The 15441-nt window shown below is 40.4% G+C and overlaps 1 protein-coding gene across 2 annotated transcripts in view; it reads left to right on the forward strand.

The window, feature by feature from the left end:
* SLC9A3 (solute carrier family 9 member A3) overlaps positions 1–14469 on the forward strand; it is a 104782-nt gene extending 90313 nt beyond the window's left edge. The window contains exons 13-18 of one of the 2 annotated variants that reach the window (XM_025198327.1): positions 95–224; positions 820–996; positions 1259–1334; positions 3231–3344; positions 5436–5679; positions 8213–14469. In XM_025198327.1, the coding sequence (XP_025054112.1) occupies positions 95–224; positions 820–996; positions 1259–1334; positions 3231–3344; positions 5436–5679; positions 8213–8216 (745 nt within the window). In that variant the 3' untranslated portion in view covers positions 8217–14469. Of the gene's footprint in view, positions 1–94; positions 225–819; positions 997–1258; positions 1335–3230; positions 3345–5435; positions 5684–8212 lie in introns of those variants that run through there. The other variant, XM_006018996.2, reaches the window with a different exon arrangement.
* The last annotated feature ends 972 nt before the right edge of the window (positions 14470–15441 follow it).

Genomic DNA, 15441 nt, shown 5'->3' on the forward strand with positions numbered 1-15441 from the left:
TTGCTTCCTCCATACTGTTTAAATATATTGCAATGCATACATTTCTTCCCTAATTACTGATCTATAAAAATGTTGTTTGGATCATCTGCTTTAGGAGAGAAAAAGCTGGTTCAGTTTGCCTTGATATGCAAGCCTTAGAGCAGAGGAGGAAAAGCATCCGAGATACAGAGGATACTGTCACTCACCACACACTTCAGCAGTACCTGTACAAGCCCAGGCAAGAGGTAAGAGCACTTTTAGTTAGGAACATGTTTTTATCCTAAAACCATAAGAAACTAAGCACAGAAAATTGTTGGGCAACTCAAACCAAAAGACAAATCCTTAAGATTAACCACTAACTGACAGTGGGTGATGATCCTGGATATCTTTCCTCATGTGAGCAGTCATCTCTCTTATAGGCATCTCTCAGATTCCAGAAGAATTTAAGAGTGGCCCAAAGTATGTTGTGTTAGTTGGTTGTTACCAGTCTGCATGGAATGGAAGGGTGTCAAAAAGGTTGGATGGATGAATGTGAAAGATTTTGTGAAACGAGGAAGTCTGAAGTGAATCCAACCATTGTACATAGTGTGTTTAATTTGAATGAGTTTCAGTTTATTTAAATTACCATAGCTTCTGCTTCCTGACTTATTGCAATCTCGCATAGAAGGAAGTCAGGGGAGTTGTTAACAATCAGAGACTTTTTAGTGTGTTCAGGCTTGCAGTTAATTGGGTTTTGTAACCAGTTGGTTTTGTCAGTGCATAACTGATTGGTGACCAGTACCAAAGCAAACTATCTGCATTTCTAAATAAATAAAGATTGTCTTATCTTCCTGGTTACAGCATAGACACCTGTACAGTCGACATGAAATCATTCAGAATGAAGATGAAAAACAAGACAAAGAGATATTCCACAGAACAATGAGGAAGCGTTTGGACTCTTTCAAGGGTACCAAACTTGGAATAAACCGTTCCAAAAAGCACAATAAAATCCACAAGAGAGACCGTGGCCAAAGAAAGGTAAGGTCATACACTTAGGGTCTTGCTTTGGCACCATTTATGCAAATTGAGGGAAAAGGGCTTCCCGGGATCTATGTCTGCCAGGACCAAGGGTAAATAAAATCTAAAAATATCTGCAACTGCTTCATCACTATTTATTTCAGTATTATCATGGTGATCACTGGTGATTTCATAAGCAGAGGGCTTCTGTACCTACATGGTGTTATTAAGTATCTATTGCAACTCATAGTAACTTTAAATTGTTTGGGGTTTTTTTTTTCAGAGAAATGGTAATGTCATACCAAATGGGAAAATACCTACAGAAAACCCAGTACAAAATTTTACATTGAAGGAAAAAGGTAAATGCTGTGCTAAGCAACCTGGTTAATTCTGTATTTGAATAGGCGTGTATGTTTCTGGTAGAGGTGTCAGTAAAAAATGTGAGAATAATGTTGATAATAATAGATATGCTACTACCTATAGTCTGGGGTAGGTTTTATTTTTCTCTCCAGGCTTGAAACAGGTGTGGGTGGAGGAGTGTACAGATAATATCTCAGCTTCTCATCTATATGACCAGCAGATGCCCATAACAGCATGCCCTATAGATTTTGGTCTGATTCCTAAGGGCCTGGACATACTACCATTTATTTTTTAAATGTGTTTTGGTGATATCATTTATTGGGCCAACTGTATAGTTGGGACAGTTGTTAGAAAATCTTTCAGGCGCACAGAACCTTTTTTGCCCTTTGTGCCTGAAAGCTTGTCTAACATCTTTCCCAACTGCACAGTTGGTCCTGTAAAAGGTATCATCAAAATGCCCTTGCTCCTCGTTTATTTCCTGCAACATCACTCCAATGCTGCCACATTTATTTTAAATGGAACTGGAAGCAGAAGGAAGGCTGGAACAGGAAGACAGCATAGGATCTGTATGGATGGAAAGTCAGTGACCACATTCTGCACTGACTTACCTTTTGTGCCACCTGAGTAACTCAAGGCTGAGGAAACCTAGCCTTAGGTTTATTAGTCTTGGCCAGGGGTTGTCAACCAGGGGTATGCATACCCCCAGGAGGACGTGGAAAGGAGCTAAGGGGTACACGCGGGCAGGCGGGGATGGAGCGCCGCCACTCACCACCCCATGCAGCTGCCTCCCAGGAGCAGAGCCGGGGGGTGGGGCAAAGGCAGTGGCTCCCCTCTGTGGGCCGCACAGGCACTGCCCAGCCAGCCGGACATGATGGCGGGGAGCTTGCATGCAGCAGCGGTGGCTGCCATCCACCACCCCATGCCACTGCTGCCATGTGCAAGCCTCCCCACTCCATATCCAGCCAGCACCACCCACCCCTGCCAGTTCTGCATCTAGCTGCCACCACCCCACTCCACCAGAAGTGTACCCAGAACAGGTACACTCCTTTAAAAAGTTTGAAAACCCTTTGTCTTGGGAATTGCTCCTATTAAAGAAAAGGGAGGGGAAAAAAAGAAACCCTGAAGTTTTTGATTTGGGTTTTAAAACAAAATAGCAGTCGATCTGTGTTTTCATCTGTCTTGTGCAAGGATGTGGCATTTATTAGTGTCAGTCTTAATCAATGATGCCTTCAGACAGGTCAGGTTATATAAGATATATGTCACTTGAAATGGTAAAAATACAAAAAAAAAAAAGGCATAGGGCAAAATTTATTCCCCTTTCCCACCCCTGCCAGGTTACCCAGGAACCTTGCTTATCATTGGGAAGTGGGGAGTGTCTGGGGCTAGACATGTTTCCCATAGCTGTCAGAAAGAGATAGGTTGGGGTATGGGAGGTAGAACGGATTGCCTTCAGTCTGAAACTGATATTTGCTTTCTAAATCATTTTGTCAGCCTGCATTTCTGTTACAAATGGAAACTTGCTAGCTGAGAAGGAAACAAAAATACTTTTATAGCACCTTTTGTCTTCATTTTGCCTCCCTAGCATAATACCCCCTACCACTGGTTAGAGTTTTGTTTCAGTCCTGGGTAAGCAGAAAACATGCTGCCACCTATCTAGAAACTGAATCCTCTTTTATTTGAGAAGTCTAACATAATCACAGCATGAGATGATACAGGAGTAAAACAAGGATCAAATATTAGTAGTCTGATTAGCACATAACTGATGAGCGCAAAACCTAATTATAACACCTCAACTATTACTTACAATTTTGCATTTACTTTACTGGCATTAAATAACTACTTCAGGAATCCTTTCTGAATCTCTGGCACAAGCTCATTGTTTTATTTTCTGACAGATCTGGAATTTTCTGATCCAGAAGAAAACAATGATTATGAATCTCTGCATGTGGACAAAGGGACTGACTTTTTAGCTGATGTCACCAAGCAGAATTTTGCAGATGCTACTACTGGTAAGAAAATAAACAACATATAGATATTTTTCCCTCAGTGCAATTTATTGAACCTTTTGGTGATTATACTTTCTAACTAAGGGTGCTGAAAAAGTTGGCAACCATGTCTTCATAACCTAGATGTAAAACATTTAACTGCTTCTAGAGATAGAAAAAAATGATTCTAGAGTTCTCCTTATTTTCAAGGACAAGGCAATATTTAGTCATATGAATTGATTTCTTCCTTGTTAAGAGTATCTACATCAGTCTGACTCCAGTTGGTCACCCTCTTTCACCCTTGCATGGAATTCCTCCCCTTAATTTACAAGAGCCTGAGATCCAGGATGAGCGAATGCAGTTTTAAGCTCCAATATCAATCTACGGACACTTGCTGAGCTAGAAGTAATGTCATTTAATTGTTGAAAAAGGGTCATTCCCAGCTGTTCAGCACTTTCTTCTAGCCTTAGGAGGCTTGAAGGCAGATTTTTAAACTATGACATTTTTTATATATAGAAGAAACAACTTAAGATACATTCTGATATCTTAAAATATATTCTGACTTTTTTCTTTCCATCTAAATCGTATAAAGTTGGATTTACAGCATAGCAGGCTGTTTTGCATACCGTGTGACACATGCAGAATACATGAGGGTGCAATGTAGTTTAAAGCTTGCATTAGCATTTATTTGGATGCAGTCAGATTTATGCTGAAAAAACCTTTTTACCATATCCCATCATGTTGAATTTTGAACTTGGATGTGCACTAAGTGGACATTATTGATCGCCATGATAGTGAGATGACAAGGTGTGCATTTTTTATGGCCTACCACATACAGATTTGATCATTGTTTTATAAGGGCCCCATCATATATTTTTCATACATTCAAAAAGCACTTCTGACTGCGTCAGCTGGGTCTCTGCTGACTCATGCCCACTTTGCACTGGTGAAACTTCCCTGGCTTTTACAAAAGGAATCTAGTCCTAGGTATCAATCTTTCAAACACCATATGTACTTGCATACAAGCTGACTCTGAATTTAAGACCCACCCCCCCATTAGATTCTATACATGGAAAACTTATACATTTGTTATAACTTTCCATGTATAGAATATAATTATTATTGGAGGATCATCTTAAATTCATCCCCCTACCACCACTGCAGGTGGTGGGGAGACAGGCAATGAGGGAGGCAGTAAGAGGGCAGGCGGTGGAGATGACAGGTGGTAGGGGGAAGGGAATGTGGAGGTGGCGGGAAAAGCAACAGCTTGCCTCCTGTTGCCTGACCCCATGACTACTTCCACCTGTAAACTGAAGCCCCTACCTCCCTTCCCCCCACTTCTCTCTTCTCCCCCGTACCACTTCTGCCCCCAGCCTAGACCTCTGTTCTCTCATTCCTGTTTACCTTTGGTCTGTGCTGGCAAGGTCCATCCATGCTGCAACCTGGAGTAGGGAGCATGGTTTCAATCTGGTCCTGTAGCAGCAGCGCAGTGCCAGCACCACTGCTGGGATGGAAACGTGTCTGTGCTGAAGCAGAGGTAAGCAGGGATGAGCAGGAGGCAGAAGTAGCACTGGAAGGAGATGGAGCGGGGGGTCTGAGGCTGCAGGAAGAGATGGGGAGGCAAGGGGTGCAGAGGCAGTGGGGGGACTGGCAGCAGTCATAGCATCTGCCTGCTACCCCAGCACCTTGTAGTTGATTCCAGGATGAGGGGCTTTCCCCCTCATATTAAATTGGGGGGGGAACACGACTCATCTTGGAATCGAGTAAATATGGTATGTTTCATTTTCAATGTTCTACATGTCAACGCCAAACTGAAAGTGAGCATGTTTGGTTCAAGGCATGCTTGATATAACTCCAGTCTTTGTTTCATGCTTTAGGGGAGAAGTTCAACCTTAACTGAGAATGATTTGTGTTTTTTTGGAAATTCACTGAGTCGCTTTAAAAAAAGCGACTGTTGCGAACCAGGCTTACAAGTAGGGTACATGCCAGAAATGCTCTATTTGCCTATGTTTTGTTTCAATATGGCCGCGGTCCAATGCCAAACATTCCATTTACTGCCAAGAAATGTATTTATTTTCTTTACCAACTGAATTTGTCACTCATAAACTTTTGTAGGAATTGATAACCCAGTATTTTCAGCTGATGATGATCAAAGTATCTACATGAAGTTCCCACCATGGTTATCTAACGAAGATTCCGTAGTACCGTCACAAAGGGCCCGAGTGCAGATACCGTACTCTCCAAACAACTTCAGACGGCTCACCCCGTTTCGGCTCAGCAATAAATCAGTAGATTCCTTTTTGCTAGCAGATGGCCCAGAGGAACGACCCAGATCTTTTCTCCCAGAATCAACACATATGTAATACTTTAAAATACAGCTTCCTTTTTATTTTCAATCAATCTCTCTGCTCTTCTCTGGCCACCTGATGAGCCATTCCCTTGTCCTTCTCTTCCTTGATTTTTCTGAAGTTAAACATTCTGCTGCTCTTCTATTTAAATCCAGTGCTTTTAAAGAAAGAGGCCAATATTTAAATAATTAGCGCCAGATCCTCAGCTGGTAAAACCCTGACAAGACTATGATACACCAGCCAAGGAGTTAGGCCTTCATTTTGGTTTCAGCATCTTTTTTGCTATTTTCAAAACAAAACCCTTTCCAACGCTGATAGGATACTTCTACTACTGTTTTTTTCTGGTTTTGCTTGGCAGTATGCTCATCTGTCACTTTCAGTAATGATTCTAGTTCTTCTCTCAACTAGGAGGCTGAATATCTCACTTAAATAACTTTGAAGGAATTTACATTTGAATCAGTATCTCCAGAAGTGATAATTATTATCCACGGTAACTGTGGGCAAGGATTTTCTTTGTTACATTTTTGTACAGCCCATAGCCCAATGAGATTGGGGCTTCTAAGCATGTGTTTAGTAGAAGGACTAATTAATACTAATAAGCACATGAATACTTAACAAAAAGTTTAAAAATCAGGTACAGCTTGCAATAAACATTACATTTTACCTGACACAGAGAGAGGTGACTGACAAACAAACTAGGCCATCAAGACCAAGACCTCATATTTTTGTTAGAGCACTGACATTCATTTTGCCCTTTTCATTCTATTTATTGCAGTCTTTATTTTTAAGTCTTGAGTAATATATTGATGCAAGTTATTGATACAGTACTTTGTTGCCTTTGAAGGTGGGTAGCTTAAACCTAAATTCATTCTCACATGAAATGAAGATTTTGCTCTCATTAGTCCTCACTGATATTCTTCCAAATTGTAAAATCAGCCCATTGTTCAATAGGTCTCTGTCACAGGTACAGTCATTGCTATATGGAGGGTGGTTCATAGTAGGATTCAGTATTAATAATAAAGTAAACTCCAGAGCAATATAGAGATGATGCAAAAAATACAACCAAATGGTTCTTGATGTCCAGGACAGTATTTAAGGCGCATGCAAAGTTCAAAGGCATGGTTTATTCACTATCAAATCAATTACTGAGTTAACTTCCCATTTAAAAGATGAGAACCTCATTCTGTTCTCTATTTATTGAGCACTTATGCAATCCTGATTCAAGAAGAGTTTCACAGACATCTAAAATAAGATTTAAATAATCTTCCTTACAGCCATGGCTTCTGTCCTGTGGGGAGCAGTGATATACCTGATTAGTTCTAGGTAGTGGGTTGTGATGTGTCATTTTCAAGAATGGATGCTCTGGGGTTGCTTTAACTGACTATCAATCTTTTTACATTATTTTAGAAATAGTGGCTTGAAATAAATGCCAACTTAATGGAATAATTAAAATTAAAGCTGCCACATAAGAAATGGCATTCAAGTGTTAAGATATCTCCCTCCAATAATAGATATCATCATTTTTTCTTTCGAAAGATTCTGAAGTGGGGGTTTTTTCTCTTGGAAACCTTTATCTCTACTGTACAGTATTCACTTCTATCGCTTATTGCTTGCTGAGCCTTGTCCTTACTAACTTTTATCCTTTTTTCTGTTCTATCACCCTGATTGGCATGGATTTTACTATTTAAAACAGCAGACTTGTCTCTTGATATCATCTTGTGCAGATAAAATGTTTGGTAGCTTTAGAATGACTATACTGACTAGAGGTAAAGGTGGCTCTTGGGAGTTAGCTCGCCAAATGAAAATAGATTATCACTTGATTTTTTAAAAAATGGTTATGAAAGAGTAAGCTCTACTTTGCATTCTTATAAAGAGCGTTGTTCGTGCTCTTTATGCCCTGTATGTCAAAATGTCCTCTTTAAACGCATCTTATGCAATGAACCGGCCTGAAGTAAAATGGCACTAGAATCTAGTTAAAAGGCTTTGAAAGCCTGTAAATGGCCAACTAGTGTCTTTGAAAGAAATTGTATTTGCAAATTATGTATGCAGGGCCTGGCTTTCTGAGCGTCTTCTCACTGAAATATTAAACTGATTTATGGCTCTAGCCAAGCAAATTCCCTCGTGACCTATCCCCGTAGAGCATCATTTATAATAGCACAATGGACCAATTCCTGATTTGCTTATTAATTCACTGGTTAGAATTCCTCAGATGAGCCTTACAACTAAGTGGCCCAAAGGAAAATTGCTGATAAATACATTTAAACAGCCACATGATGGCACCCTTACCTTAGGATCTGAATAGGCTGATATACTTAACAAACAGGGCTAAATATTGCCCTGGTTTCCAGCCAGGGAAATTTGATTAGCTTCAGTTTTGCAAGTGGAAGTGAGCCTTGCTGACTAAGGGAACAGATTCTGTTTAAGGCCCTTCTGCAAAATAGCAGCCATTGAGGGATCCATTTGAAATCACTATTTAGAATGAAAATGAATCTCATAAAAGAAGTCTCTGCTTACACATTTCTGTATTTAATTTTATCAATATAGGTAACACGGCTCATGATGCTGACCTGACAGGATACTCATCTCCAGAGGAGAAGCTGTCTCCGTATAAATCTGACCAAGCAAACCAAAATGCCCCTATTGCTGAGAAACCCCTCCACTTCATTCCATCTTGTCTTCAAGGGCCTTGGACAGAAAGATATTCTTCACTGGACAACAGAGGAGGTATATCTCTTTCTACTGCCTCAGATTATATAAATTCTCATGACTCAAACATAACTGAACTCTACTGGAAAGCAGACTCAGATAGAAATGACAATCAACCAACAAATTCAGGATATTGTTCAGAAACTAATTATGAGCCAGTGAATTCACAGCAGGACTACTCGATAGCTATGCAAGAGGGGCTAGAGGACTTTAATTCCAAAGACACCCAAGAGATGAAATCACTGCTTAGTGTTCCAGGTAATTATAGGTCTGCTGCCGCCAGGCGTGTCCAAAGTCGGCGTTCCTTCCACAGGCCAAAACTTTTGCAACATCCCAAACTTCAGAAGTTAGCATCTCTCCCACCATCTTGTCATATTCCTCCACATTCTTTGGAACAAGAGGAAACGCAGCTGTGAGCCATGATTTACTTAGGGCAAGAAAGGGGAGAAAGAATAGGTTGGGACAAAAGATTGGTGGAACAAGGGAAAAGAAAAACGTATGAAAACATTGAGACCCTTTCTGGAACTGTTTCTTGAAAGAAAAAGGAAAAGACCCATTGGAAACCTGGAGTCTGTTTTGGCCCTATGTGCATACTTGTAATTCCTCGTTTATTTTACAGGGATCTATGGGGATGTTTCAGTAAGGGAAAGTATGCTTCCTTGATATTTTTTTTTCATCTGGACTGTTACAAAGATAAACCTATTTTCTAAAGGCTAAGACAAGGAGCTTTTCAAAACAGAAGCTGATCGCTATTCCTTTTAGCATGCCATGTGTTTCTATATAACACCATGGAAGCAATAAGCTGTGTCTGTTACCTTAATAATAGAGCTCCATATTCATGCTGCATGCAATTTCTAGACAAGAAGCCAGTGGGTAGTGTCTTGCTAGCTGAGTCTGTTTGGGTTAAAAGGGATTAGTGCCTTTTTATAAAATGTGAAAGCTGAAGAAGAAATATTTTCCTACTGTTGCATTTCTTGTAACACTGTCTAATGCTTATTTAATTATGGGATTTTGAGTCTCTGTTGCAAACTCTTAAGATGAGCTCCCGGACCTATTGAAAGTAACAACCATTTTATAATTGACTTCTGGGGCGGGGGGCAGGATTTTGCTGTTGTTTGCTCTGTTAAGTGGTGCTGGGAATTACCAAATGTACAGAGCTAATGTAGAATTTTAATTTTATGTGGTCCTGAACATCTCATTTTATGTTTTTAATTAAGTTGCTCTCTTCCAAATGGCCTCCCTCACATGGAAGTACAAAACACAGGAGATGTATTTGGCTGCTCTTGTGTGTCTTCCAAAGCTTTATTAGATCATCTCAGTTATTTATACCTCCCCCTTTCTCCAATATTTGCTTAACACAGTGATTTTTCCCAGTAGTCTCATCTTCTGCATTCTTTGCCACATTGTTTAAGTGCCATGATGACTCAGGATGTTATTTCAAAGTACTGTACCCTCATAGTTTGGGCTGTACTGTATGTATATATTTGTACCTGTTTGGAATTTGAGTTATTTTCTGTTTTTATGCTAAATGATGAAAAAGTTACACCTGATCTCTGCTCCCTACAAACTTGCTCTAACCCACATCCAAGCCAGTGGGAAAGGTCGCTGGATTAGCCTTGTATAAGAATAGAAGTACAAGTGGAAATGTTCTGAGTGCTTCCTATTGCAGGCAAAACCTCAACTGATGCCGCATGTGTGTAAGCTTCTTCAGATTGTAGGTCTTAGGATCAGTGGAAACCTGAAAATGGAGGAATCTAACACTAGTTTCTACTCCATATACTTGGCACACATTGACTTAGGCACCTAAGTGTGATTCTGTTCTACCTTCCTGAGCCCCTGAAAGTCCATGCATGCATCTAGTTTTGTAACATTTGCTGTTATCTTGGCCTGAAGAGTGAGTCCCAAAAAGCAGTGAGGAGAAGAACCCACCCATACTTTATCTGGAACTTGAGCAAGGTGGAATAGAGTTGCACTTGGGCACCTAAGTCCACTCGAGCACCTAATAAGTGGAATAGACTCTGGCCCTAGAGTCTGTGGCCACCTGTGAAACTGCTGCCCCTCTACTCTTTTCCATCTTCAGCCTCTGCTAAGAAGGCAGGTTTAGCTACTGCAGGTGCTTGGATTCCATGGTGATGGTGGATGCTGTAGAAGCTTGGATAGATAAACAAGCTACAGTCTGGGGACCAGATTCAAATTATGAACTCATTTCATACCAGCCATCAAACAGGTCTCTGCTTCTAGTTATTCTAGGCACTGATTCATGCCAGTGCCTTTAAAGCCTGTTGCTGCATCTGCACTATGGAGCTGCTGCCACTTCAGCTGTGGTGGCCTCACAATGGCAGCCGGGCCCCCTGGTATGGGCATAGACATCAACCAACAGAAGCTGTGATGGCAGAAGCTATCTTCTACCAGCAGAGCTGTGGCTGTACTGAAGTATTTTCCCAGCAGAACCGTGCTGGTTATGTAGTGTGATTTTGTCACCCCAGCTGACATACCTCTGCCAACAGAACTTTGTGACGTAGACAAAGCCTCTGCGGCTCAACACTGACCCCCTTGCTGGCTTTTGCCATCCTATTGTCACTTTCAGTGGGAAATACTATGCTGCTTGGTTAAAGTCCTTAAGAACCCTATGTGTATAGAAGTTGGTTTTGTAATTTGATTATGTACATGTAACTATTTTTGATCTGAGTCAATAAGAATATTTTTTTATTATTATTTTGATGAAGAAGAAAAACATATTTGTAACATAGCAGTGCTAGGTATCATTCTAGTTAGAGCGATGTTGGAAATACTCCTCATCACTGTGATTAGACAGCTACACCTCTGACTGACAGTACAAGAAGAAGACTGAAGGCTAGATGTCCTAAGACATCTATACATGTGACGGAGCTCTGCTCCAATGTGTGCTAATAAGCATGAGTCAGAGCAGACTCAGTCAATCAAGTCTGCTGGAGCATACTAATTAGCGTGCTCCAGCAGCCTCCGTGTCATGTGTATTCAGCATCCCCATATTTCAAAATGACTGGGGGCACTTTAACTAAAGCTCATTGAACAAGCTTTAATTAAAGTGCTCCCACTGCCATTTTGAAATGCGGGACGCTGAATACGCATGACACTACAGGCACTGTAATTAGAGCGGCTCTTAGAGCTGCTGTAATTAAAGTGCCCACCCCCACACCAGAGCATGTATATAGACACCCCAAATGCCTTGAATCTATTCTAGTCAATTACACCCATGATGAGTGGGTGAGAAGTGCCCCCACCCATGGAAAATCCAGATTATATAGCATTGTATACCTGCTGTGCATGGGTTTGAGGGACTACACAAGGTGCAAGACACTGGAGAATCAAACCTTGTCTTTATTCAGAATGTTTTGGGGCACATTCAGAAATATGCCCTGGCTGTTTTGCTTTGCTTTGCTGAGGCAAAGCAGCCAACACCCCAGTCAAGCAACCCAATGACTGTTTGCATCCACAGAGTAGCTTAACGCAGTCAAGATGTTCTGGTGAATTGGCCAACCTTTTTGAGGGTAATTTTCATAGTCCCTTCTGTATTATGACAGCATAACTCCTAAACGTGAGCACCAAGTCTGAATGGGTTAGATGCTATTTTAAGATGCAGGTTTCCTATCACAAACATCCAATTCCTTGCACTGTTGTGAAGATTTCCTTATTATGTCATTGTAGAAAGGAACAGCACTTCAGATGTCACCACTTCATAGGGGCTTGCACTGCGAACTGCATTTTCCAAAGTTTGCTTACGGAAGCTTTTGTGTATGATTTTTGTCCACGTGACCTGCAGTGCACATCAGCAAGCCCTGATTTGCATATTAGTGTTTATGCATGTGCAAGTTGAGCATGCTCATATATTTGAACATGTTGCTTTCTGTCCATGATCATAGGATCATGGGAATGTAGGGCTGGAAGGGACCTCCCCAGGTCATTTAGTCCAGCCCCTTGCCCAGGACAGGATTATCCCTGACTAAACCCCTTTAGTCAAGTGTCTGTCCAACCTGCTATTGAAAATTTCCAGCAATGGAGGTTTCACAACTTCTCTAGGTAGCCTATTCCAATGCTTGACCACCCTCATAGAATGAAAGTTCCTCCTATCCAACCTGAATTTCCCCTGCTGTAGCTTGAGTCCATTGCTCCTAGTCCTGTTCCCTATGGGCGCATCCTGACAAATGTACACATGCAGGGATGCACGTTTCTGATACAACAAATAGCAGTGGCACATATTTGTGCCACTATTTCTTCGCAGGTGAGCCCCTGCACTCATGCTCCAGAATACAGCAAATAGACCTGCATGGGGTAGGGGAAGTCTGGTGCCAGCACTTGTGTGCTTATTGGGATGTACCCTATGGCTGCAGAAAAAGCCCATCTCCATCTTCTCTATAATCACCCTTAAAGTATTTGAAGCCTGTTATAAAATCCCTCTTCATTGCATCCTGTTCTCATGTGTTGCTGTAGCAAACAAGAAGGGTGAGGCAATAAAACTATCTGTAGAAATATAACAATAGCTGAAAAAATAGGAGTCTACAAACATAGAGTGCTATGGATCATGTTAATTTGCTGCTATGTAAAAATGAATAGGAAGGCATTTTCTTAATAGAAGTAACAGAGAGAGACTTGTAGACACAGGATCTAATTCTTCTTTTACTTGTTCATGCCAGAAAGATTTGTTCAGTGGAGTTGGACAGGTGGAGTTTCTACCAGCCTCTTCCACCCGTAGCTTCCAGCCTCTTACCTCTCCCAGCCCTCCATGTGGAGAATCTTTTTCTTAATGTAGCTTATAACAGCTCCAAGAACAAAACAAGCTGAAGCGACAGAAGATTTTTTGTGTTATAACTTCTTTCCAATAGGTCTTTTGCTTGCTTAAGGGTGTGATATTTCTCACCCCCCTGGTCAACAAAGCTGGGTTGGGAAAATGTTTAAATGCAGACTTGACATTATTTTAGTGTAGCTCCACTTTCTCCAAAAGCATTACTCTTGGTATACCTTAAGATCACTGCAAGGAGAATTGGGCCCAAAATTGTTATAGTATAACTCACTTTAGCTCCTTATCTTTCCCACAAACTGTTGAGGTGCAATATATATCCTTGTAGTGTAGATACTGAGCCAGTTCTTCAGCAGATGTAAATCAATGTCATTCCTTTACTTCAGTGCAGCCACATGGATTTATGCCAGCTGAGGCTCAGCCCTTGTGTGTTTTAGTAATTTGTGTTTTGGTATCGCATCATGTAAAAATGCAACTTTACAGGAAATGTTTAAAGCATAATAGGCCTGATGGGCTATGGCACCTTGCACAGTTTGTTTCACCTGAACAAATTGAAGATTAAATGTTGCCAAGTCAGACAAGGTGAAAAGCTGTGAAGAACTGGAGTGCAGGGTTAAAGTTTCCAGTTGGTAGATCAGCAGAGCTCTATTGAGGCCAATATAGCCATAGCTGGTCTACACAGGCTGAGAATCTGGCTCTAGTTTTTTTTATTAATGTGTTCTCTTGCCGATGTTTTATAGTTTGTGGGAAATTCCACAGTCTCTATTTATTAAATAGGTAATAATGGCCTACTTTATTGCACAAAGATGAAATACATAAATATGTAATGTCTTTTCTATAAAATTTGCTCCAAAGATAGGATTTTTTACAATGTTTATTTTGTGCTGCACTATTAACCTACTAATGTTAAAAAAATGAAAGTGTGTAGTCCGAATTAAGATGAATTATGTCTCTGTGAGCTGTGAAGATAATTATCTGAAATGCTGTTTTATAAATGTATGATCTAATCAGAATTTTATGTAACAGAGATGGTAAAATAATGATGTGCCTTAAAATGTCCTTCTCTGGAGAAACTTCTGTTTGGAGATCTGGTGTGCACGTTCCAAACAGTGTCAACTCCCTTTGTATATTTTAAAACAGTAAATCTGTTTTTAAAATGTCTTTATAAATACGTTTTAAAGGATATCATGATGAAAACTTTGGTAATAAATTGCATGAAATTGGTGTAATCATGCTACAATGGTAAAGCTGGCTTATTTAGCTCACCCACATGAAACCAATATTTACAAGACGCTCCATCATTAAAATAATTTATTGAAACATGGTTTTATTGTTCTGGCTATTTTAAAATGTTCTGTTGCAGCATGGGTTAGAAAATTATGGCTACTGTTTGGGAGCCAGAAATGATGCTGAATATATTTTGTGTGTGTGTTCCCTTTCATTCTTTATCAAATCTCTTAATTAAATACACTAGAATTATCTAGAATGAAGAAAAAACTATTGGGGAATAAGACAGCAGAATGAGTTGCAATGCCTCCTAGCCAGAAAAGAAAAGTTAAGGAAGCTGGAAGGCTGTAATGCTACCTACAAATAAAAGCAAATCAAGTGAAGTTTTACCACTGAATTCAGTGCGGCCAAGATTTCACCCGAGGAGCAAAGTATGCTTTAACAGGTAAAACATTGGTGTACACTCTCCTGGGCCAGGGATCTGTTCCCAGCTGTGCTGAAAGCTTTCTGAGTAGGAACTTTACCATGACCCAATCTGCAAAGTAAATCTGTCCACATATCCTGTTCCTTTGTAGTGTATTTTAGAAGGGGACACACCAGCATGAGGTGTTCATCAAGAGACTTGGAGCTTCCTTTTACTTTTGAAGAGTAGCTCATTGGCACTGAGAATATCCTTGGATATTTTTCTGTTGGCTTCAGTGATAAAAATTATTTATGTTGTTTTCAAGTGTTGCCAATTTTTAAAACATTTTATTATTTCTAGTCTCAAAAAAACTACCTTTTGTGAGAGCCAGTGCCTAACTCCCATCTTTGTTTGAAATGTTGTGGCATCATGTAACTTTAGTCAGTAAACAGAGGGACATAATGAGAAACTGGGCATTTAAAAAAATTTAAGAAATCACAGTTACTGGAGCAGATGAACTTTTGACCCTCTTGGGCTGTCTGATTTATTATCCCACCTAGGTCTCTGGCTCCAAACCATCATATGTCTCTTGGAGCACAATCACATAAGAAGACATGGTGCTTTGGGTAAATCTGATATGTAAGAAGGCCCCTGAGTTGT

The sequence above is a fragment of the Alligator sinensis genome, unplaced genomic scaffold (assembly GCF_000455745.1).
Source record: "Alligator sinensis unplaced genomic scaffold, ASM45574v1 scaffold428_1, whole genome shotgun sequence".
NCBI lineage: Eukaryota > Metazoa > Chordata > Crocodylia > Alligatoridae > Alligator > Alligator sinensis.